Source organism: Oncorhynchus nerka, linkage group LG18, assembly GCF_034236695.1.
Source record: "Oncorhynchus nerka isolate Pitt River linkage group LG18, Oner_Uvic_2.0, whole genome shotgun sequence".
Classification (NCBI taxonomy): domain Eukaryota; kingdom Metazoa; phylum Chordata; class Actinopteri; order Salmoniformes; family Salmonidae; genus Oncorhynchus; species Oncorhynchus nerka.
The window spans coordinates 37,608,763-37,634,750 of NC_088413.1; the positions used below are offsets into that span (position 1 = coordinate 37,608,763).

Below are 25,988 nucleotides of genomic sequence, written 5' to 3' on the forward strand. Positions count from 1 at the left end.
ACCACCAGTACAGAGCTTGCTCAGGAATGGCAGCAGGCAGGTGTGAGTGCATCTGCATGCACAGTGAGGCGAAGACTTTTGGAGGATGGCCTGGTGTCAAGAAGGGCAGCAAAGAAGCCACTTCTCTCCAGGAAAAACATCAGGAACAGACTGATATTCTGCAAAAGGTACAGGGATTGGACTGCTGAGGACTGGGATAAAGTCATTTTCTCTGATGAATCCCCTTTCCGATTGTTTGGGGCATCCGGAAAAAAGCTTGTCCAGAGAAGACAAGGTGAGCGCTACCATCAGTCCTGTGTCATGCCAACAGTAAAGCATCCTGAGACCATTCATGTGTGGGGTTGCTTCTCAGCCAAGGGAGTGGGCTCACTCACAATTTTGCCTAAGAACACAGCCATGAATAAAGAATGGTACCAACACATCCTCCGAGAGCAACTTCTCCCAACCATCCAGGAACAGTTTAGTGACGAACAATGCCTTTTCCACCATGATGGAGCACCTTGCCATAAGGCAAAAGTGATAACTAAGTGGCTTGAGGAACAAAATATATTTTGGGTCCATGGCCAGGAAACTCCCCAGACCTTAATCCCATTGAGAACTTGTGGTCAATCCTCAAGAGGCAGGTGGACAAACAAAAACCCACAAATTATGACAAACTCCAAGCATTGATTATGCAAGAATGGGCTGCCATTAGTCAGGATGTGGCCCAGAAGTTAATTGACAGCATGCCAGAGCAGATTGCAGAGGTCTTGAAAAAGAAGGGTCAACACTGCAAATATTGACTCTTTGCATAAACTTAATGTAATTGTCAATAAAAGCCTTTGACACTTATGAAATGTTTGTAATTATACTTCAGTATTCCATAGTAACATCTGACAAAAATATCTGAAGACACTGAAGCAGCAAATTTTGTGGAAATTAATATTTGTGTCATTCTCAAAACTTTTGGCCACGACTGTACATTTGAATTCTGTGACATTTTCTGGTTATAATTGTTTTTGAAAAGCAATTTACACTGCTGTATGAAAGTGATTTTGATGGATGGCAAAGATAACAGGCTTACGCGGTCCTTCGGTTACTGCCATATTCTAAATAGTTGTAGCATGGGGGACAAAGCAAACAAGACATCAAGTACAAAACTTTTTTTACTTTTTTTATTTTCTATGATCAAAACTGCAAAACATCTAGAAAAATATACAACAAATGCTTAACTTTTCACAACATTGAACATTTGAAAAAAAAAGGAACATAAAAGTAAAGGAATATTCACATTTTTCCCCCATTATCGATAAAAGCACATTCATTTCTTGTTTCTTTATTTTATAGCATCGTTTTTGTTTGTTGTCGTCGGTTATGCCAGGTTTTTATTAAACGTCGCCGCAGTAGCCTGAGTCGTTGGACAGCTGCGAGTTTGAGCTGCGGTTGGATGAGGTGTTCCAAATGTCCAGGTTCATGTGGGGGCCGAAAGGGTTGAAGCTGGAGTATTGCTTGGGGCGGCACATGCCCCCGGGCTCCCGGTTGAAGGGGGCGTGAGGTGGGGTGATGGGGCAGACGGGGCACACTGGGGACATGGGGACTGAGCGCTCGGGCTGGAAGTGGCTTTGGTATGGCTCACTCTGGGGGGTCCAGATGGAACCGAACAGACTGGACATGGGGGACAGGCTCCTGGTGCCAGGGAAATATGGCTACAGGGGAAACAAAGCGAGAGAGAGAGAGAGAAACAAAATATGGTTTAGAAAAGATATGGCACCATTTATTTGACAAAGAAATGATCGTATTAAATGTTGCTGGACACTTCCTTGATGGCAAAAATCTAAAAGTAAAGTTTATGAGAAGCTATGTTTGAATGTGTCTGAAGGTACAAACTCTGCGTTCACAGCGGGCCCAAAGAGAAAATCAAGTGCTCTATAGGTCTACCGCTGACCAATCGGATGGCACAGACAACTGTGTCTGCAGTAACGTAGCAAGCATAAAAGAAAGCTACAGTAAAGTTGATACTGTGAGATTTCAAAATGAGATTTCAAAAATGACTAGAGAGACTGTCAATGAGTACAGCCAAAAAGACTATGATCAACATTGTATTGACCCATGCTGAGGCGAGAACCACGGTGGGTAGTTTGTAAAAAGTGGACGTTTTCCACTCAAGAGAAGAAGACAAAGCCTCACTCCTTAGATTCCCATCAAACCGCAGAGATTGCAGTTCCTATTTTATAAGCTCTATTTGCTTTGTTATAAATCACACAGTTCGATTGTGATGTTAAATTTGGTAACCACAGACAGCACACCACAAGGGAAAAACAGAGGTTACAGAGGCCAAGGGCGTTTCAGAAAACAGACAGTCAACAAAACGGTAGCTCCACAGATTCAGATGAGTTACAATAACACTTACATTCATTTTCCACTTAAATAATTCCAAACAATCCTTTATACTTTATATTCAAATCATAAATATATCATATTAAATAATAAGCTTAACTGAGAGAGATTTACTAAGTGTTTGCACGTGCCTTTTTCAACAAGGAGTTAAACATTGCGGACGGATCAAAAGGGCAAAATAAAGGTTTGAAGAAAAATGTAAAGTGTAAATGAAGGCAGTTTCCTGTTTTAGCTTTTTCTTTGGTGCAGACACTTAGTAAACCTGCACGAAGTCGTGGTTAGGACTAGGTCATTGACTGAGGCAGACGGGGACAGTAATGATAGATATTAGGGGGATTAGGTTGAATGGAGCCAGCAGCGGGTCCCGGGGGTTTACCTTGCTGCCCACACAGCCGGCTGTATCCCAGGATGAGGGAGCCTCCTGGGAACACTCCTCGCTCCAGCTGGGCCGGTGGCTGTAGGCTACCGCCTGGCTCTCTGGCTGGCACGGGAAACTGTTGTGGAAGTTGGTGTTGCCTGTGGACCGATGGTACAGATACAATGGTAAGTGTTTTTCCCATGATATTTCACCAGGTTGTACCATTGAGCTCAAACGCCCTTTTCAAGGGAGACCTGTATAAGACATTTTACACACAATAACACAGTAGATTTGACGCCTACCTGCTGACATGTAGTTGCCCTGGCCAGAGTATGCATACGGGCTGTTACATTGGCTGTTGGCACTGTTCCAAGGGAAGCTGTTCAAGAACACAAATATACATTAACGAAAACACAAAATCGTAACTGAGCTAACACACATAATTTCACAATAAAAAAAGTATATGATTTGACAGGTAACCACATCACAGGGGTAAACACATTTGCATTTATTAAGGATCCCTGGAGTCCAGCAACATTAAGGCATTTACATATAATTACAAATATTAAATGACATTACATTTCACAACACATTAAGTCTGTGCACTCAGGCCACTACTCCAGTACCACATATCAACAATACAAAAGCCATACGCGTGTGTAGAGTGCGTGTGTTATGTGTATGCCTGTGTCTCTTCACAGTCCCCGCTGTTCCATAAGGTGTATTTTTCTTTTTAAAAATGCATATATATATATCTGATTCCACTGCTTGCATCAGTTACCTGACGTGGAATAGAGTTCCATGTAGCCATGGCTCTATGTAGCACTGTGCGCCTCTCATAGTCTGTTCGCGCCTCTCATAGTCTGTTCGCGCCTCCCATAGTCTGTTCTTGACTTAGTGGTTTTAAGAAGGCAGAGCAGCGCTTTATTATGGACAGACTTCTCCCCATCTTAGCTACTGTTGCATCAACACCTCCAAGCAGTTTAGTCACCTCAACTTGCTCAATTTCCACATTATTCATTAGAATATGTAGTTGAGGTTTAGGGCTTAGTGAATCATTTGTCCCAAATACAATGCTTTTAGTTTTAGAAATATTTAGGAAAAACGTATTTCTTGCAACCCATTCTGAAACTGACGGCAGCTTTTTGTTAAGCGTTTCAGTAATTTCACTCGCTGTAGTAGCTGACGGGTAAAGTGTTGAGTCATCCGCATACATGGAATCAGGAATTCTCTGTATCTATCTGGATTTTGTTGGAGGCTTCCATTAAAGAACAACCTTTGTGTTCTGTTAGACAGGTAACTCTTTATCAACAATATATTTGGGGGTGTCAAGCCATAACACATACGCTCTTCCAGCAGCAGACTATGATCGATAATGTCAAAAGCCGCACAGAAGTCTAACAAAACAACTACTACAATCTTTTTATTATCAATTTCTCTCAGCCAATCAGTCATTTGTGTAAGTGCCGTGCATGTTGAATGTCCTTCCCTATAAAGTGTTGAAAGTCTGTTGTCAATATGTTTACTGTAAAATAGCATTGTAGCATAAATACAAATAAATATGGTCGAACACAATTTGGTAACAGGCTGACTGGTCGGCTATTTGAGCCAGTTAAGGGGCTTTACAATTCTTGGGTAGCGGAATGACTTTTGCTTCCCTCTAGGCCTGAGATACACATTCTCTTATAGGCTTAGAATGAAAATATGGTAAATAGGAGTCACAATATTGTACGCTATTATCCTCAGCAATTTTCCATCCAAGTTGTCAGACCCAGGTGGATTTTTTCACCTCTTCCACACTCACTTTTCAGAATTCAAAATGACAATGCTTGTCTTTCATAATTTGGTCAGATATACTTGGACGTGTCGTGTCAGCGTTTGTTGCTGGCATGTCATGCTTAAGTTTGCTAATCTTGCCGATGAAAACAAATCATTAAAGTAGCTGGCAAGGTGCTGCAAAGCGTATTTACCATCCTTCATTTATCTTTGTTTCATAGGATAGTTTATTCTTTTCATTCAGCTTAGTCACATGATGTCTCAGTTTGCAGTACTGTACATTTGCCAATAGGTTGTGCAGCCAGACTTATTTGCCATTCCATTTGCCACATCCCTCTCAACCATAAAATGTTTCAATTCCTCATCAATCCACAGGGATTTATCCATTTTTACAGTTATTTTCTTAATGGGTGCGTGCTTATTAGTAACTGGAAAAAGCAATTTCATAAACGTGTCAAGTGCAGCGTCTGGTTGCTCTTCATTACACACCACACACCAGCAAATATTCTTTACATCATCAACATAGGAATCACTACAAAACGTCTTGTATGACATCTTATACACTATATTAGGCCCAGCCTTTGGAACTTTGGTTTTCCTAAATATGGCTACTATATTGTGATCACTACATTCGATGGATTTGGATACTGCTTTAAAGCAAATGTCTGCAGCATTAGTAAAGATGTGATAAACACATGTTGATGAATTCATTCCTATGCTGTTTGTAAATACCCTGGTAGGTTGACTGATGAACCCAGAGTGGGGGTGGTGCAGCGGTCTAAGGCACTGCATCTCAGTGCAAGAGGCGTCACTACAGTTCGAATCCAGGCTGTATCCCATACGGCCGTGATTGGGAGTCCCATAGGGCGACGCACAATTGGCCCAGCATCGTCCAGGTTTGTCCTGGGTAGGCCGTCATTGTAAATAAGTATTTGTTCTTAAACTGACTTGCCTAGTTAAATAAAGGTTGCAGTCACTGGTTACAGTTTGAAGCTTTTTCTTGAGTGGGAAGCTTGATGAAAGCCAGTCAATATTAAGGTCACCCAGAAAAATATACCTCTATTGATATCACATACATTATCAAGCATTTCACACATATTATCCAGTTACTGACTGTTAGCAGTTTGTGGTCTATAGCAGCTTCCCACCCGAATGGGCTTTAGGTGACGCTGGTGAGTCTGAAGCCATATTACTTCAACAGTATTTAACATGAGATCCTTTCTAAGCTTTACAGGAATGTGGCTCTGAATATAGACAGCAACACCTCCACCACTGGCATTTCTGTCTTTTCTGTAGATGTTATAACTATGTATTGCTACCACCTTTCATCAAAGGTATTATCTAAGTGAGTTTTAGAATATGAATGTCATCTATTATTAGCAAGTTATTTCATGAACCTTGTTTCTTAGGATGCATATGTTAATGTGGGCTATTTTTAGCACTCTCCTGGCATTCTTGATTGTTTTAATTGCTTTACTGGGAAGCTTATGAGAAGTAGGTAGACATGAGAATGTTTTTTTTAAATCTTTGAGGTAATAGTGCAGGGTGAGCTGCACACAGTCGACTTCCTACTAGGGCACACCACCTCAGGTCTATAAACTCTGGTTCATAGGCAAATGCTTACTGTATACAATAGCTGTATGATCGACATGGCCTGACAATCAAAATGGCTTCCTAAGCTACAACATGATTGTAGAAAAGACACCATTTGTAAATTCCCTCTCGGCTTAGTGACATACCCATTGAAGGGGGCTGAGGCTTGAGGTACGTAGGGCACGGCCTCTGAGGCATTGTACCTGAACTCATTGGTGAGGGGCACAGAGGGAGCCGACCAAGTCTCCTCAGGAAAATACAGGCCAGCCACATCTGAGAGAGAAGAGGGAAACAATTAACATAGAGCATTTATAACAAGGTAAGCAGTAACACAGGCTTTATAGTAGGGTTGGAGAAAAAGCCTGCATACTTGGCTGTCCAGAAAGAGGGTTGGTCATCCCCGATTTATGACATCAAACATTTACAGCAATCGCACTCATTCGTGAAACACATTTATGCAATGACAAACAAAACAATACCCTTGCATGCTAATTTTATAGCACTTCCCTTTTTGAGATCAACTTTCTATTTATAACAGACAAGACATTTTACACACAGATTCTGATGTCCAGGTATGTCAACATTTATTGACTGAGCACTTCACTCACCCATGGTGCTGTCCGTGCGGGCTTCTACAGAAGCGAAGCAGGGAGCAAAGCTGGGGGGCACTGGGGCGGGCTCTGTTGGGCTTTGGCAAGGCTCCTTCCTGTACAGGTTATTCATGCTGCACACCAGGGGACATATATAGCACTTTGAGATTATGTGTGTAATGAAAAGCACTTAAAAAATGTACATCAATAATGATCATTATTATTGGAACTTTGACTTCTCCATTAGGGTTGATAGGATCAAAGTGTCTTTGTCAGTAAGGACTTTTAGAATGATAGTACACTTCTTGAAACACATGTGTGTATTTATCTGTCTGTGTTTGTGCGATTAAATCAGTTAATGTGTGTGTGTGTGTGTGTGTGTACCTCTGGGCCTTGTAGGTGGAGTTCATGGTCTGGTAGCAGTCCCTCTCAGCTGGGTAGACGCCGTACTGCATGGAGTCCCCTGTGGACACAGACACACAGCTACAAATCACAACTCTGACCCTGCTTTCTAATGAAAACATGTTAGTTCATTCATCCTTTTTCTACTATATCTGCGTCAGAGAGGGAGAGAGAGCGTGGGAGTAGTAATGTTAATCGAAATTGTTCAAACGTTTAAATAACAATTCTAATAAATGCAACAGTAAAAAAAATATTAACTTTTAGATTTTTAGTTTAATCAATCAGATATTGACTGAATTTTTGCACATAAAACATTGAACTGGCACGGACAAATAACGAATGGAGTTCAGGCATTTTGGTGGGAATTCAGGTATTACATTTTTTTTTATTCCCAGGTATTTTTTTAATACTTTGTGATAGAATTAACAATATTACGTGCCTCATTTGCCTGGGTGTATTTGCATTCATTAATACATTTATATAAAGGGCCTACCTGCACTTACCTGCACTGTCTAGACAGCCTCATGAATGATTCATTATTGTTGTCATGTTCTCTTGCATAATTCAACAAGTGTGTCAAGAGAAGGATAACCATGCGTTTTTCAAATAAAAACACTAGCTCTGGATTACACCTATTTATACCTGCTTTCCATTGTTTGCGAGATCAGACATAATATCACTATAATCGAAGCTTTCATTTTCAGAAGTTGCTTTGACTTCAGTGCCACTAGTTTGCAAACATTTGAACTAAATCATTACTTTTTTTCTTCTTCTTCGATTGCACATAAATCTAAACCGATCAAAATAAGATTATCTTTCTTGTGATGTAACTGTCGAGACGGTGCGTTAAATCCCAGACGTTGTGTTAAGCGTTCTTATAGATGCACAGGAAAACCAATGTATTCCATTGAGCCCATTTCAGCCATTACCAGAGTGGGTTTGGCAGGTCATTAGAAACATTTCTGGGGTCCTTACGTCAACGAGAAAAAACCAATGGCACTAGCAAGTGTGAGAAAGAGTCATCAGAGTAAGAGATTTAAGTGACAAGTGGATTTTGCACCCCTCAAAACACAGGAAATAGATGGCTGAGAGAGAGTGCTGTAGACAGAGAAAGAGGGAGAGAGAAAAATGGGCAGAGAAAAAGAGAGATGGAGAACAGGTGAGGTGAAAGATGGATGCAACATTTCCATGTCTGATGAGGTGTACACTGAGGTGGATTCAGAGATGGGGAATTTGAGAATCTCAGCCCTAAACAAGACAGACAAAGTCACTCAGAGCCAAAGGACAAGAAAACATCTGGCCTAACCTAACCCAGCACCACGGTGCTCTGTAGAGTCTCCAGTCCCACTTCCAACCCCACCCCCCTTCCCCCAGGCCTCGGAGCTCCAGAGCATAGGTCCGGACCTACTATTCTGGAGTGAAAGGGGACATTTTGATGAGAAGCACATGTGCGGGATGGAATGGAGACACGTGGCTATGCTGATGAAAGACAGAGCAACAGATGAGACGGAGAGAGAGTTGGGAATAGTAAAGGTGCAATATGTAGGGACCAGGGGGAAAAAACACATTCCCTAAAGTTAATCTGCGACTCTAGGGCAGGGTTCTCCAACCCTTCCTGCAGGTAGCCTAGCGGTTGGGCCAGTAACCGAAAGGTCGTTGGTTCAAATCCCCAAGCCAACTATGTGAAAAACTATTGTTATTAACTAACCGTGGCGCTAGATTAGGGTTAAAGTGAAGACCTACAGGACGGTAGCTCTCCTGGAACAGGGTTGAAGAGCCCTGCTCTAGGGGCACGTTTCCTGATAAGAGCAGCGCAGTGGTTGTGACAGTGTTTCCCTGTCCAAGGTGCTGCAGTAGCGAGTGGGGAGAATGTGTATACACTGAGTGTACAAAACATTGGGAACACCTTCCTAATATTGAGTTGCAACCCCCTTTTGCCCTCAGAACAACCTCAATTCGTCGGGGCAAGGACTCTGCAAGTTGTTGAAAGCATTCCACAGAGATACAAGGTCATGTTCACTCCAATGCTTCCCACAGTTGGATGTCCTTTGGGTGATGGACCATTCTTGATGCACACATGTGAAAAACCCAGCAGTGTTGCAGTTCTTGACACACAAAACTGGTGCGCTTGGCATCTACCACCATACACCTTTTCAAAGGCACTTCAATCTTTTGTCTTGCCCATTCCCTCTGAATGCACACATACACACATAATCCATAATTGTAAATCCATCTTTAACCTGTCTCCTCCCCTTCATCTACACTGATTGAAGTGGATTTAACAAGTGACATCAATAAGGGTTCATAGCTTTCACCTGGATTCACCTGGTCCGTCTATGTCATGGAAAGAGCCTCATGTACTGTATACTCGGTGTATAGATAAAAGTGTGCTTGTGTGTGTTGTATATAGTGCAGTGTGTGTATGTGTGTGTGAGCGTGCATACTGCAGTAGTGCGTTCATACTTTTCCTGGCTGAGGTAGTGCAGTGGTGTGTGCGGTGGTGCGGGGCGTCGGGGTCCTTGTCTCCCTCAACGCTGCTGGCAGAACTCCAGCTGCCCCAGCTGCCGCGGCTAGCCCGCACGCTACCTGATGAGCTGCCCGAGTCTGAGCCCGATTCGCAAGCCACGCGCCGCTCCACACACTTCCGCCGTGGCCGCACCAGACACACACCTATAGAACAGGAAGGAGGGCAAGAGATGTTGAGGACTGTGTAAAGCCTGTGGCCGATGCAGTAACACTCCAAGGCCAGTCAAATATACCGCTCAATCCCTTCAATCCCCATGGCCAACCTTCCTAAGGTTCTCCCACTTGCATATCTTCCCTTCTGTTTCCAACTGTTTAAATGAAAATGTAAAATGTAAAGAAAGAAAGAGATGCTGAGGACTGTCCAATATTCAATATAAAATGTCATTCACTCTCGTCATTAGCCATCGCATTTAATTGGGAATTCCCAATGTTTCTGATAAAGTGGCAAAACTGGACATGTACTGTAACATCTACCATGTCAATGTGTTGAAAAAGAAAAAAGGCACTTTGGCACCTTCTTGTGGTCAGTCGGGTGTAAAGACACTTAGAGATGTCCATATCATCATCACAGACACAGCAGAATGCTTTTAACAGGATGGTGGTTTAGGTGAGGGGTAGGGTTTAACTTTGGTGAAGTTAACCACAGACTGGCAGATATAGCCACAGGTTATCAAGTGGCTGAGGGGTGTAACCATAGATGTCCCATCTTTTTGAGTGTATGTGTGTGTTTGAGTTTGTCAGGGTTTCCGTTATCCGGTAATAGCCTGTTCTTGGCCTATAAAATATGAAACTGCTCGCATGTGTGCTGACAGTTGCGTTATGGAACGAACATTTGTGCGTAGCCTACTGAGTTGTGCGCTTCGCTGCGCGTATAATGTGAAGAAATAATAGTTGATCACCATTTTAAGCTAAACGTTGTGATCTGTTGAGTCAAACTCATTGCTTTTTAACAGATTATTTTTTTTAAATATAGCCTAGGCCTACTGGTTGTATGAATTTGGGATCCATCGTCTCACAACTGTCCCAGAGTATGTTTGGAATAGGCCATTTCTTTCTCGATAAGCTGACCAATAGAATAGGTAAACGTTTATACCATGGGGGATAGTAATTGACATAGGCTAGTGATTTTGCTGTTCGTTATTCTTCTTCTTGGCTGAGGAAAAGTACATGTGGACAGTTCTTCTAACATCTTCAAAGTGCCATCGGGATTCGGTATTCCGCACGTTGCATTCTCGACTTGCATATTCTGTTAATATGAATTACCACCATCTATGTGATTTCTGTCATTCTGCGAACCATGGGTGGGCGCCCTAATCAGTTACGCACCCAATGCATGAGTCAGGCAGATTTCTTAAATGTCCGGTCAATTAAAAGGTTGCTGGTCAAATTTCCGCCGCCACATTTTCCTAACGGAAACCCTGGTGTGTGTATGTATATGTACCCACCGTTCTGTTTGAGGGGGCTGCCGGGGTTGGGGCTGGGCTTTGGTGCGTCTGTTTTTCCTGTGGAGCAGCGGTTCCGAGTGCGGGTTCCGTTCATATTCTGTTGTTGTTCTCCCGTTCTCCACTCTGGTTCCCTCTCCTGCACTGACATCACAACCACGCTGTGTTCAGGTAGCCTGTGGGAACAGCAAAGACCAATGTCCCTTTTCAATGTCTTTCATTTCCTGCAGTGATCCTACTTTTATTTTTTTTTTATTTTACTAGGCAAGTCAGTTAAGAACAAATTCTTATTTTCAATGACGGCCTAGGAACAGTGGGTTAACTGCCTGTTCAGGGGCAGAACGACAGATTTGTACCTTGTCAGCTCGGGGATTCGAACTTGCAACCTTTCGGTTACTAGTCCAACGCTCTAACCACTAGGCTACCCTGCCGCCCCTACAATCAACAGGGTTACAAACCTTCAACACAGCTGAATGTTCTACTATAAACGCCTGCTGAGGATAGCTAATTAAAGGTTGTTTCTTAAATTTAAATCAATCCCAAATCGAAATAATCAAATTCACCATTTCACTTTCTACCCAGTTAGAAAATATTAAGTGCTTTGAGTGCTGTCAATTTCATTCTCTATAGATTTTACAAAATGGAATTCTGCACCAAACCATTTGTCAAGATTAATTTGTAAGTGAGCACGCTGTCTATCGCCGTCTATCGATTTGAAGATGCCAGGTACCCAGAAATCCCCTCTGTGTTCTTCTTGCGACTCTTTTTTGCCTTGTTGTTCCCGGCTGGGACACCAGCCTCCGCCTTCTCTGCCTTCTTCCTCTGGCTTTTACCATCCTCTTTGGTCTGGAGGGACAGAGAACGAGAGAAAGATTACATTCACATTTCCACACGCTGCACTGAAGTACTTAGATTGCACACAAAAAAATCTCGACAGAGCTGTAGGAGAAACCAGGCTACAAGCATCAATCAGAGCGAGCTATCAAATAAAACCAAGTAATAACCAATTGATCACCCTGTGTATCACCTCCAGCTCAGAGTTGTCCCTTTTCTCTGTTGTGTCCCTCTTCTCTGCAAACTGCGAATGTGTACCGAGGTCGTACCCTTTCTCTGTCACGGGGCTGCACAGCAGGAGACCAGGTCGGGGGCCCGGGCCCACAGTGACATTGTCGGGGAAGCCGGCTTGTGTTTCCACGGGAAACATAACCGCCGCTGGCCCCTTGCTGTCCTCCCCCTGGGCGGCGCTCTGTGGGGGAACTTCCTTAAAGTGCTGTGTCGTTTTCTTAACGTCGATTTCACAGAGGAACGTGGGCTCGTTGTTGTTGCAGGCGTCCGTGCTCAGGTAAGGTTCCAGGGTTCCCAGGTCGGGAGTTAGGTCTAGTTCCCGCTCTTCCTCGGGCGCCGTCGCCGCTGTGGCGGAGGAGCTGGTTTTGTACTTGCCGTAGTAAACGGACACCTTATGTTTCTTCTGTGGCTGGGAGGGGGTGGTGGAGGCACCCTTCTTGGAGGAGGAGGAAGAGGAGAAGGGCTGTGGTCGGGGGGTGGAGCCGTTGACCACTGCCGGGGAGCCACGCCCCTTTCCTTTGTCGGAGTTGTGGCAGGTCTCCACGTACGTCTTGCAGCTTCCCTTCATTTTACTGGACACGGACAACAACCAGTTAGAGACTGTGTATGTGTAAACCCATACCAGTGCATTATCACCAGCTAATCAAATGGGTGATAAGCTTCATTTAAAGAACAAAATTAGTTCAGGTTTATGTAGATAACATGCAACTACTTTTACAACATGGTTGATGGAACACTTTTACTGGAGTGTTATATCAAGTACCACTAAAACATCTAACTTGAATCATGTTTTATATGGGTAATTAACCATGTAAAACTGTTGATGTAGGGTACAAATATTTGATTGGAAACGGGTCTTACTTGACTCCGTTGGGGGTGATGTTGTTGACGGGGCCGTTGTCCCGGGACAGGGCAGAATTGTAGATGCTCCGGGTGGTGGGGCTGGAAAACTGAGACAGGATGTACTGGGCCTGGTGGAAAGCCATCAGACAAACACCCGCCAGGGAGAAGCTGAGAGGAGTGAGAGAGGATATGGCTGGTTATTCATTGGTGATACCAGTGCCAACAAATTGACAGAAAGAAGTAGACACCGGTAATCTGCTTGGGGAGTCAAAGTCCATTGTCTTTCAACCTGAAACCTCTTTAATGCAACAAAAAAAAAATCATGACGCTGTGTACGACATTGGCTTTTCTTCACACAGCGTTGGCACTAAGTTAGTACTGATCTATGCGTCTCGGGGTGGCACTGACCAGGTGAAGATGAGGGTGACCACCCAGAATGTCTCCTCCCAACTGGGTCTGGGCACCACTTGAGCACAGAGGGGCAGCATGTGGTGGGGCAGCGTCACGTTGAGAGTGAAGGGGAACAATGAGCCGCGCGACGTCACCAGGGTCAGGTCCCGGATCACCCAGGACGACGTGAAGTCTGGAGTGAACCTGGAGGAGGGAGAGAGGGGGGTGGAGAAAGAGAGGGAGGAAGGAGGGAGAAGGTGGAGCAAGAGAAGGGGAGGGAGAAGGGGAGGGAGAAGGTGGAGCAAGAGAAGGGGAGGGAGAAGGTGGAGCAAGAGAAGGGGAGGGAGAAGGTGGAGCAAGAGAAGGGGAGGGAGAAGGTGGAGCAGGCGAAGGGGAGGGAGAAGGTGGAGCAAGAGAGAAGGGGAGGGAGAAGGTGGAGCAAGAGAAAGGGAGGGAGAAGGTGGAGCAGGAGAAGGGGAGGGAGAAGGTGGAGCAAGAGAAGGGGAGGGAGAAGGTGGAGCAAGAGAAGGGGAGGGAGAAGGTGGAGCAAGAGAAGGGGAGGGAGAAGGTGGAGCAAGAGAAGGGGAGGGAGAAGGTGGAGCAGGAGAAGGGAGGGAGAAGGTGGAGCAGGAGAAGGGGAGGGAGAAGGTGGAGCAAGAGAAGGGGAGGGAGAAGGTGGAGCAAGAGAAGGGGAGGGAGAAGGTGGAGCAGGAGAAGGGGAGGGAGAAGGTGGAGCAAGAGAAGGGGAGGGAGAAGGTGGAGCAAGAGAAGGGGAGGGAGAAGGTGGAGCAAGAGAAGGGAAGGGAGAAGGTGGAGCAAGAGAAGGGAGTGAGAAGGTGGAGCAAGAGAAGGGGAGGGAGAAGGTGGAGCAAGAGAAGGGGAGGGAGAAGGTGGAGCAAGAGAAGGGAAGGGAGAAGGTGGAGCAAGAGAAGGGGAGGGAGAAGGTGGAGCAAGAGAAGGGGAGGGAGAAGGTGGAGTAAGAGAAGGGAAGGGAGAAGGTGGAGCAGGAGAAGGGAAGGGAGAAGTTGGAGCAGGAGAAGGGAAGGGAGAAGTTGGAGCAAGAGAAGGGGAGGGAGAAGGTGGAGCAAGAGAAGGGGAGGGAGAAGGTGGAGCAGGAGAAGGGGAGGGAGAGGGAGAAGGTGGAGCAAGAGAAGGGGAGGGAGAAGGTGGAGTAAGAGAAGGGGAGGGAGAAGGTGGAGTAAGAGAAGGGGAGGGAGAAGGTGGAGTAAGAGGAGAGAGAGCAAGCGAGCGATGAAGGGGGAAAAGAGGAAGGTGAAAAGGAAGTGGGGGAGATTACGAGAAGGGGCAAGAGGGTAGACAACCAAAGAGGAAAGAAAGAGGGGGAAGTGGAGATAGAGAAAATATAAGTTGAGACAGTGGGGGGAAAAGGAGAGAAGGAGATGAAAGGTCAATGAGCGATACAAATGTCCAAAAACAATTACTTGATATGTCTCGTATAACAACAAATGATCGACTGAACAACACAAACGTCTTGATACGTTCGGACTGAATACAAAAATGATACATCCATTTTTCTTTCATTACTTTATGTACCCTTCACTTGAAAGTAACCTGAAGCATGTACACTACTGCTGAGTTAATACAAAACATGTTCACATAAAAAAAGGTTCAACAACAATCTGCGTCCATTCTTCCGACATTTGACTTACGCAATGGTGATCTCGGACGAGGAGTTGTGGTCCAGGCTGAATGACATGCACTGCAGCACCTCGAAGCCAAAGCCCTGGCACTTGTAACCGTTGATGTTCATGGATGTGACCGTAAGGGGCAGCTCCCCGGCGTTCTCCACCTTGAAGCTCTTCCGGATGGCAAACAGAGGCTTGTTGGCGCGCAGGCCTGGGAGGTAGATGGGAGGAAGCATTTTTTGTTTGATGCATAAAGAACTTAGGAAATAGATGAATGTAGCCAGCCACACACTCTTAAGAACAGTAGAGCAAGACAAGGGCTGAGTCCCAAATGGCACCTTATTCCTTCTATAATGCACTACTTTTGACCAGGGTCCCTACTTTTGAACAAGTAAGTCACTATAAAGGGAATAGGGTGACATTTGATATGCCACCAAGGATTAACTAGCCTAGGTAGGAGAACACACAGATAAGACACGCTTTATTGTCTGTTTAATTACAATAAATCTGCTTTATGCCATTAAAAGGAGTTGAAGACAATGATTAAGCAGCCTAGTTTCAAATTCAAGGGCTTTTGAGTTTGAATTCCAAATTTGATATCCTAACAATTAACCTGAAAGGCATTGCATTCAATTTTCCAATACCACAAAGCATCGTCATTTGCCTTGACTAATGAATTGTATTAGTAATGCATTCAAATATTGATAAACATCTAATAAGATCTAGCTACATACAGTGCATACACTTAGGGTTGGGCGGTATACCGTGTTTTACGATATAACGGTATTCCACACCTAGCCCCTCTCCCTTTCCCTCATGGAGCGCATTTGCTGTTCCTCGACCACGAGACACTTGCGTTTAGTCTGCATGCAGCACAGCAACAGCAACAACGTTGATGACAACGATGCTGTTTTCACTTTGCTTCTTAATATAAATCCACTAGCATTCTATAATTACACTTAGTTTGTGTTTCTTACATCTGCAAACAGCTAGTTTGTCTTTTCTTAGCAAGTTGGGTCTTAATCTTGTTAGCCACTAATGCTAATCGATAGTTAGCTGGCTAGCATACCAACATAGCAGTGATGGTGTTAACCTAAATCAGCATGTTGTTTGTGCAACAGTCTCTTCTAAATCAAAGAGGAATACGCAAAGCATGATTATGTTAGATACATGAAGTAGCTAATGAAGTAGCTAAGAGAAAATATTAAATGTAGCCAAAGATTATAGATTCTCCTAGGAAACACTTATTAACACTTTGGTTCCTACCCTGTCACAATAACTCCTCCCTGGCATTTTAACTTGTTGTCATGTCAAACAACACTGTATTCAAAGTGCCCACTATTATATTCTAACTATAGAATTAAAATAATCATTAGTTCACCCAAGTGTTGTACTCTAAATCACATGTCAAATCACAATTGCAACATTTGGTTAAAAAAATAAGGCCTAGATTGTTTGCCCATATCGTGCAGCCCTACGTGGCAGTGTGGAAATCATCTCAAATAAGTGCAGGAAACACAGAAATGTATGAAAATGTTTGGTTGAATTGAACAGCATAAAACAAATCAAAATGGAGAAAGACCCATTGGAATCACTTAGAATGTTTGTGTTGCCAGCCTAGGGTCACATATTACTCATACAGCAAATGTAGAACTTTTAGTATTCAAAAATATAAAATCCCATCCTTTTTTTATATTGTGATATGATATTTTGGCCATATCACCCAGCCCTACATATACCGCACTTAAATTAAATATAATCAAACCCTGGTTGTTGTTATTGCCACTAGGAGCACAAACTAGATTTTCTCTCAATGAGAGAAAGGTGGATAAATTACAAATATAAAATGAACCGAGTGGTTGGCTCACCGTCTCGGCATTCCATGAGGGTGGACTGAGGGACATTGAAGCGTAATGAGGCCCCGGGGCCCGGCAGCTTGCCCCCCACTCTCAGCAGCTCCTTGGACCCATGGCCCCGCACCGTCACCATGTCAAACACTGTCAGGTTGTTCCTGAGACAAAGAGACACCAAGGAAGAGAGAAAGAAAAAAGGAGAAAGAGAGTCAGACGGGCTCAAGTCTCAGCTCCCCGACTTCCTGTTCCTCACGCTCTAACAGCAGAGTGACAGACAAGACTTGAACAGAATGGCAACTCAACACTAGACAGTCACCAATGCTGTGATTCACCAAAACCAGACACACAGCACATGGCACCATACTCAAATCTGTCAAATGTCATTAAAATACCTGGTGCCATCTAGTTTGGCTACATTATTGACCAAAACAACCACAAATGTGGAAAAACATCACGTACAAATCTATGTTCGCATAGTACTGCAAATAACCACTGTAATATCAGTGCTCATATCAAAATCGTGCATGCACGAAAGACTGCAACTACTGGTACCAGTGTGCAACAATTGGGGGGAATTATTCACAGTACTGTTTATGTGGCCATTTTGTCTTTGTTAGTTCATATGAAATATGAATATCAGAAGACTATTTCTAAACGTGTCATAATGTAGAGGTGACAATTATAGTGTACCTGATGAGTAGGATGGTGGTGGTGGGTTTGTGTTCGGAGGGGGTGAACACCACGGCCACCTCCCTGCTCTCCCACGGCTGGAGGAGGAAACGCAGGACTCCCTCACCCCCCTGCAGACAACACAGAGGGCGTGGGTTAGTGGAAATGGTTCATATATCACTGCATAGCACACTTTATATAGCAAGTATTTTTCAACTGCAGTCTCCTGGACAGCTGAAAAACTTCTGGGTTTGTCTGTATCAGGCATATCAAGAGTAGGAGTGCTGATTTAGGATCAGGTCTTGCCGGTCCATGAAACCTTATTCATTTTGATCTAAAAGGGCTGAGACGCTTGGCTTTCATTCTCTACTAATCATGGACCGATTCAGACCTGGGACACCAGGTGAGAGGCTAATGATTGAAGACCGCATTGGTTTCCCATAACTAGAGCAGGGTATCTCAATCCATTCCTGGGGGGGTGGGCCCCCAGGGGGTTCACATATTTGTGCTAGCCCAGGACTAACCTGGATTCCCTAGGAGTGGATAGAACAAATCTGAGCTGGAGTGTCAAAAGAAAGGAATTACTAAAACACATGCATCAAAATGCAATTAGGACCAAAGAATAATGCAAAAAAAAGGCAGGAAATGTCTGCTCAATGTTTGCCGCAAGGCTGGTGACTTAGCCAGCGATCCACCATAGGTCAATAAAATACCACACTTGGGAGCAGCAAACATTTCCTGTCATTTCATTGTAATGGGGTGAAATTTCCCCTAGGTACAAATCTAGGATCAGCTTCCCCTCCGCCAGTCCTAACCTTAACCATTAATGGAGGAAATGTGAAACTGACCCAAGATCCGCATCTAGGGGCAACATCACCCTACACTAAGGCTTGGAATTGCCAGGGACCTCACGATACGATATTATCAGGATACACAATACTGTACAGTGCATTCGGAAAGTATTCAGACCCCTTCCCTTTCTCCACATTTTGTTACGTCACAGCCTTATTCTAAAATGGATCAAAATTATTTTTTTCTCATCAATCTACACACAATACCCCATAACGCAAAAACAGGTTTTAGAAATGTTTGCAAATATCCTTTTTTTAAAACATTTACATACATTTCCATTGATAATCCCTTGAGATGTTTCTACAACTTGATTGGAGGTCACCTGTGGTAAATTCAATTGATTGGACATGATTTGGAAAGGCACACACCTGTCTAAGGTCCCACAGTTGACAGTGCATGTCAGAGCAAAAACCAAGCAGAGGTTGAAGGAATTGTCCGTAGAGCTCCGAGACAGGATTGCGTTGAGGCACAGGTCTGGGGAAGGGTATCAAAACATTTCTGCAGCATTGAAAGTCCCCAATAACACAGTGGCCTCCATCATTCTTAAATGGAGGTATGGAACCACCAAGACCCTTCCTAGAGCTGGCCGCCCGGCCAAACTGAGCAATTGGGGGAGAAGGGCCCGATGGTCACTCTGAAAGAGCTCCAGTGGCGATGGGAGAACCTTCCAGAAGGACAACCATCTCCTGCAGCAATCCACCAAATCAGGCCTTTATGGTAGAGTGGCCAGACGGAAGCCACTCTTCAGGAAAAGGCACATTATAGCTCACTTGGAGTTTCTCTGGTCTGATGAAACTGAATGCCAAGAATCACATCTGGGGGAAACCTGGCACCATGCCTACAGAGGTTCTTCCTGTAAAAGTTGCGCCGTACTGCAGCACACCTTGGAATTCTAGGGCACGTTATTTTAAGTATCAGCAATTGTTGCCATTAATGCTAGTTTGGCTGTACTAGAGAATTTAAGTAATAACATAGTATATGAGACTGATTTTAAGAAATTTGCTTAATTAATTTGCTTAATATTATGGTGTTTCTATTCCAAGAAAAACTAAATCCTCAGTGTTTCCGTTAGGAAAAATGGTGCTGTACAACGTGACCAGTAGTAGGCTACAGTACTAAGAGCAAAATAATCCTAATATTCCCACACCCTAATTGTAGTCTAACCAATACCCAAACGGAGATTCAGTGAAACTAAAAATCTCATTGAATTATCAAGATCAGCCCCCATGCTTGTCTCAGAGCAGTGCGAAACGGTGCTGAAATAGTTGACCACATGCGGGTAGGTTATTGCTTCAAATCCTATTGCTTCTTTCTTCAATATGCTTTAAATGCCACAAATAATGGAACACACACAATTCTTCAAACTCTCAGAAGGGTAATAGGAGGTGATCTGCATATTTTCCTGGTTAAATAAAGTTTAAATGAAAAAATATATATTAAACGGACATTCTTATTGCTATATTCCACGTTACTGCGCGTGGTTTCGATTCTCTCTCTCTCACACACACATACACGCTGTCTTGACCTCTGAATGCTTGACTATAAAAAGCCAACTGGCATTTACCCCTAAGGTGCTGACCGGTTGCACCCAGAGGCCCCGGTGCACAACTGAGCAAGAGGACAAGTACATTAGAGTGTCTAGTTTGAAAAACAGACGCCTCACAAGTCCTCATCTGGCAGTTTCATTAAATTGTACCCGCATAACACCAGTCTCAACGTCAACAGTGAAGAGGCGACTCCGGGATGCTGGCCTTCTAGGCAGAGTTCCTCTGTCCAGTGTCTGTTCTTTTGCCCATCCGAATCTTTTATTTTTATTGGCCAGTCTGAGATACAGCTTTTTCTTGGCAACTCTGCCGAGAAAGCCAGCATCCCGGAGTCACCTCTTCACTGTTGACGTTGAGACTGGTGTTTTGCGGGTACTATGGTGGTCAAACTAGGGCTAACTAGCATTAATGGCAACAATGGCTGAAACTTAAATAAAGTGCCATAGAATTATGCAGCAGCCTGCCAGGTGTGCTGCAGTATGATGCAACTTTTAAAGGAAGAACCACAGTACCTAGAAATGTATATATAAAATCAGCAAAAATAATATCTCTATACTCAACTGTATTGATTCCCCCCCCCCATCCCTACCCTACACCTAATACATTAGAGCAGCCCAAGTCCCATAGTCAGACAGTAGAACAGACAACAAACTACATTTCCCAGAATGCACAGCATCCTTACCTTGTGCTCTGCAGGCAGCAGAGTGAACTCCGTAGTGCTGATATTGACAGAGGGGGCTGATGTTGAACCTGGAGAAACAGGTGAGAGAGTAAGTGGCCAAACAGTGAGACGCCTCATCAATAACACCTACAAGGGACGCTCAGAACTAACTGGTACGAAACTGCAATGTTAAAGGGGCAGTTCTATCTAAAATCAACTCATGTTTGTGTGAACTGTCCCTTTAAGGAGTGGGAAACTAAAGCGAAGGAATTTGTTATAATAGTCTGAAATGACTTTCCATTCCTTTCTGATCTCAAAACGCGTAGGATGGGTGAAAGCAATATTGTCCAGTTATTTCACTTCAGTGCAGATGAAGGAAAGGAGACGAGGACAGGAAGCCACAATAAACTATTGAAACCTACCCAAGGGAATGCATCTCGTGTGAAACTAATGGTGAGGGAAGGTGTTCTTGGGTTCGTACCATTTGGTGAGGAGGTCAAGGGCTTCCAGGGGGGCCGGGTACAGGGAGAGGGCTCTGATTTCCACATAGACCACAGAGGAGGAGGGGTTTTTCAGAGTCAGCAGCTTAACCTGGGGGAAAAGTTCAAAATATGTATTGTGCATTGACATTTGGTTTCCATGGCTCACAGCTGACATATAACATAACAAGACATTGCATTACACAGACAGCGTAATGGAAAAGCATACTGATGTTAAAAATGCAGATTGTAGAGCTACATTTTTTGTATTTTATTACAAATATCAGAAGTCTTCAAACTGCTGCAGGTGAATTGTTGACTTTGTGTACCACAGAGCTATTCAACTATTATTGTGTGATAAAAACATGTTTGGGTTACCTTGCTTTCATTGACAGGGACAGCACCAAAGTCTAGAGGGGACGAGGTCTCCGCTGGTAGTCTGGGCCACCTTCAGCGAACAGAAGAAAATAGGAACTGTAAGTGTGTTGTGTGTGGCCCAACGTCATTATAAGTGATATGTGTTAGAGTGTTTAGATAATACTGAGTGAAGTGAAAAATGGTGTATGTGTGTGGCCCACCCACCCTAATACGTGTGTGTATGTGTAGGAGTGACTAGACAGAGTAAAGGAGTGAAGTGAACAATCGTGTGTCTCACCTGCAGGGCAGCTGGTCTTTGCGGATTTGCCAGCGAGCGCAGAGCTCCGAGGCCAGTCTGCTGTCCAGCATCCAGGAGGAGGAGTCTGGAAGGAGAGAGCGCTGCCACTGGACACGACCTGGAAACACCCATACAACACAGCCTGAGTGGACCACACACCCGCACACATATCAGTCAAACACAGCAGAGACCAATGACTCATGCATGCACGCCACAAGCGAGTGCGCACGTCTCACCTGATTCTGACAGTCTGAGAGGACATGGTCGGGCATACTCCCCCTCCGCTTCAAACACAACATTACCCTGCTGGAGAGGGAACACACAAACACACTCTCAGTTATTTTTGGCTGGAAGAATGTCATATCAATATAATGTCGTTTGACTGTGTCAGCTTGAAGAGAGAGTTTCCCTCTACAGATTGGAGTGGTTGTGCAGGAAGAGTATTCTAATAAAAGTGTATCTATCTATCAAGACACACACACACACACAGAGCTTTTGGAAAGACCCCTTGACTTTTTTGACATTTTGTTACGGAGCCTTATTCTAAAATGTATTTAATTGTTTTTCCCCCCTCAAACTACACATAATACTGCATAATAACAAAGAAAAACAGGTTTTTAGACAGTTTTGCAAATGTATAATTGTTTTAATAATGAAATATCACATTTACATAAGTATTCAGACCCTTTACTCAGTACTTTGTTGAAGCACCTTTGGCAGCGATTACAGCCTTGAATTTTCTTGGGTATGACACTACAAGCAGAAGCGTCCCTGCACAGCTATTTTCAGGTCAAAGATGTTAGATCGGGTTCAAGACCGGGCTCTGGCTGGGCCACTCAAGGACATTTAGAGACTTGTCCCGAAGATTATCCTGTGTCGTCTTGGCTGTGTGCTTAGGGTCGTTGTCCTGTTGGAAGGTGAAACTTCACCCCAGTCTGAGGTCCTGAGCACTCTGGAGCAGGTTTTCATCAAGGAACTCTCTGTACTTTGTTCCGTTCATCTTCCCCTCAATCCTGACTAGTCTCCCAGTCCCTGCCGCTGAAAAACATACCCACAGCATGATGCTGCCACCACCATTTCTGGCGACGAATATGTAGCGAGGGCCAGCCGACTAGAGCATACAGGTCGCGGTGGTGGGTGGTATAAGGTGCTTTAGTAACAAAACGGATGGCACTGTGATAAACTGCATCCAGTTTGCTGAGTAGAGTATTGGAAGCTATTTTGTAGATGACATCGCCAAAGTCGAGGATCGGTAGGATAGTCAGTTTTACTAGGCTAAGTTTGGCGGCGTGAGTGAAGGAGGCTTTGTTGCGGAATAGAAAGCCGACTCTAGATTTGATTTTAGATTGGAGATGTTTGATATGAGTCTGGAAGGAGAGTTTACAGTCTAGCCAGACACCTAGGTACTTATAGATGTCCACATATTCTAGGTCGGAACCATCCAGGGTGGTGATGCTAGTCGGGAGTGCGGGTGCAGGCAGCGAACAGTTGAAAAGCATGCATTTGGTTTTACTAGTGTTTAAGAGCAGTTGGAGGCCACGGAAGGAGTGTTGTATGGAATTGAAGCACGTCTGTCATTGCCAACAAAGGGTATATAACAAAGTATTGAGATAAACTTTTGTTATTGACCAAATACTTATTTTCCACCATCATTTGCAAATAAATTCATTATAAATCCTACAATGTGATTTTCTGGAAATTTTTTCCTCATTTTGTCTGTCATAGTTGAAGTGTACCTATGATGAAAATTACAGTGGGAGAACTTGCACAATTGGTGGCTGACTAAATACTTTTTTGCCCCACTGTATGTATACACATATATATAAACACACACTGTACTGTACTATATCAGAACAAATGTGTGAGTGAGCAGATGTTAAACATTAGTATAGAGATCAGAACAATGTACAGTAATAGTGTAAAGTGTGGTTATGAGTGCTGATCTAGGATCTGTCCATATAATCTTGTTCATTATGACCTAAAGGGCCAAACTGATCCTAGATCTTACTCTTTGTGGGCATGGCCCTGGTCCTGGAGTCCCAAAGAGGTGCACATCTTTGTTTTTGGCCTAGCACTACCTGATTACACGAATGAACTCATCATCAATCTTTTGATTAATGGAATCAGGCATGCAGTGCTAGGGCAAAAACGTGCACTCCTTTCTTAAGAAATGCTGGTCTATCGAGTATGGAGGAGTGTGTATGCACAGTCATTTGGAGTGTTACCTTGGCCAGTGTGGAGTGTACATAATGTGTATGCAGACTGGCGTCATTGGTAGTATTACCTTGGCTAGGGTGGAGTGAAAGTGGAGGGGTAGTTTCAGGGCGAGACACAAACCAGTGGTCAGAGAGAGGGTGGAGAGTAGGTTTAGGGGCAGGCTCCTGTTGAGGAGCTGCAGGGAGAGGATCCGCCAGCAGCCACCCTGGGGCACTGACACTGCCCCACTGAAGTTGACCACCTTGACACACGGGGACAGACGGTCACAGCACGGACATACCGATAGCAGGATATTTAACTGTAACTACGCAGATCTCATTCTCTCATATTTTAACTAGAGACTGATTTCAACCTGGGAAACCAGGCCTGTGAAATGTTGAGAGGCCGAGTTGTGCGCCTGTACCAATCTGTATTTTTTAAAAACAAGGCAAACTACTTTTGCACATAGTTTTCGGGCTGAACTTTGACATTTCTATCGAGTTGACCTTCTGGTCGACTTCATTGCAATCTCAACGGAATTCATGGAACCACATTTGTATGATGTAGCTATCTTCTGAGATGCTCAGCGCAACTACAGAAAAATACCAACCCCCCTACCTTGAGTAAGCCCTGGGACTCCGGGGAGAGGATGGCATCCTGGACGGTGAGGGGGAAGTGGAGGGTGTTGGTCAGCCACAGGTCCACGTGGTCTGCACCTTTCTGCCTCTGTCTCACCTGGAAGAGATTAGACAGCTCCAACCCCCTAGAGAGAGGAGGGACAACCATTTACATGTGGCCTATAAGAGTGAGAGGCACTCTGTCTCTTCAATTGTGTTGATACACATTCACTACATTTTCTAGTGATTTTTTGTTATCTGGATTTGATACTTTGTAAATACAAACTGAAAACAGAACATAAAAGTCGTCTAACACACCTTGAGGGCAGAAAATACAATTGAAATCTCCATTTGAGCAGAGTATCTGTATGGTCTTACCTGTGTGTGCTGTGGAAGCCAGGGAAAGTGTTCACTGTGTGATTCCCCAGGACCAGTAGGCTAATATGACTGGAGCATCTTCTACCCTGACCTGACAGAGACCCTGCTGAACACAGTCATAACATTGGATTTTAAAGGAGGAGGTTCCTCTCAGTAGATAGCAGTTACGTTCCGGGACAGTTGTATTTTTCATAGTGATAGCAGCTAACAACATATCTAGAGTGGCATAAATATAACATGTGCCTTCAGAAAGTATTCATACCTCTTGACTTATTACATAGTGTTACAGCCAAAATGTATTAAATATGTGTTTGTTTTTAGAGATCTTTGCAAATGTACTGAAAATGAAATACAGAAATCTCGTTTACATAAGTATTCATACCCACGAGTCAATACTTCGTATACGCACGAACAAAATGTAAAATGGAGCCGGAGAAGAAGGCTGACATTCTACGTGTTCCCAACCGATCGTGTTTTTTGTTTGTTTATTTGCGTTGTTTGTAACTTTTTATTTTAATTTTTAAAAACTTATTTTGTACTTATTTTGCTGCTATCGTCTTTTATGACCGAAAATAACTTCTGGACATTAGGACTGAGATTACTCACCACGAACTGGCAGAATCCTTTTCTTCCCTTTAACGAGTCTGACGAGCCCAACGCAAATGATATACTGCTTTCTCGGGAACAGGCCCAGATCGCAGTGATTTGCGTGAAGAGGAGGCAGAGAAAAAGGGCCAGAGGGCGGGCTGCCTTCTGAGAATTTGTTGGCGATTGAATAAACCCTCACTTCCTTATATTCTGCTAGCAAATGTGCAATCTTTGGAGAATAAAATTGATGAACTATGCAGAAGATTACATTACCAACAGGACATTCAAAAGTGTATAATCTTACATTTCACGGAGTCGTGGCTGAACAACAACACTATCAACATACTGGTTATACGCTGTACCGGCAGGATAGAACAGCGGCATCTGGTAAGACAAGGGGTGGTGGACTGTGTATTTTTGTAAATAACAGCTGGTGCACGATATCTAAGGAAGTCTCGAACTATTGCTCACCTGAGGTAGAGTATCTCA

The 25,988-nt window shown here is 43.9% G+C and overlaps 1 protein-coding gene across 1 annotated transcript in view; it reads right to left on the reverse strand.

The window, feature by feature from the left end:
* Positions 1-1,139: 1,139 nt before the first annotated feature.
* LOC115145823 (transmembrane protein 131-like) overlaps positions 1,140-25,988 on the reverse strand; it is a 96,567-nt gene continuing 71,718 nt past the window's right edge. The window contains 25 exon segments of the mRNA XM_029687370.2: positions 1,140-1,685; positions 2,753-2,892; positions 3,037-3,113; positions 6,250-6,376; positions 6,712-6,827; positions 7,078-7,156; positions 9,559-9,765; positions 11,067-11,239; positions 11,794-11,909; positions 12,091-12,700; positions 12,990-13,139; positions 13,380-13,565; positions 15,032-15,218; positions 16,876-17,018; positions 17,551-17,660; positions 18,653-18,703; positions 20,608-20,659; positions 20,661-20,675; positions 21,068-21,177; positions 21,444-21,513; positions 21,721-21,838; positions 21,957-22,026; positions 24,005-24,178; positions 24,535-24,679; positions 24,912-25,017. Of these exon segments, the coding sequence (XP_029543230.2) occupies positions 1,368-1,685; positions 2,753-2,892; positions 3,037-3,113; positions 6,250-6,376; positions 6,712-6,827; positions 7,078-7,156; positions 9,559-9,765; positions 11,067-11,239; positions 11,794-11,909; positions 12,091-12,700; positions 12,990-13,139; positions 13,380-13,565; positions 15,032-15,218; positions 16,876-17,018; positions 17,551-17,660; positions 18,653-18,703; positions 20,608-20,659; positions 20,661-20,675; positions 21,068-21,177; positions 21,444-21,513; positions 21,721-21,838; positions 21,957-22,026; positions 24,005-24,178; positions 24,535-24,679; positions 24,912-25,017 (3,650 nt within the window). The 3' untranslated portion in view covers positions 1,140-1,367.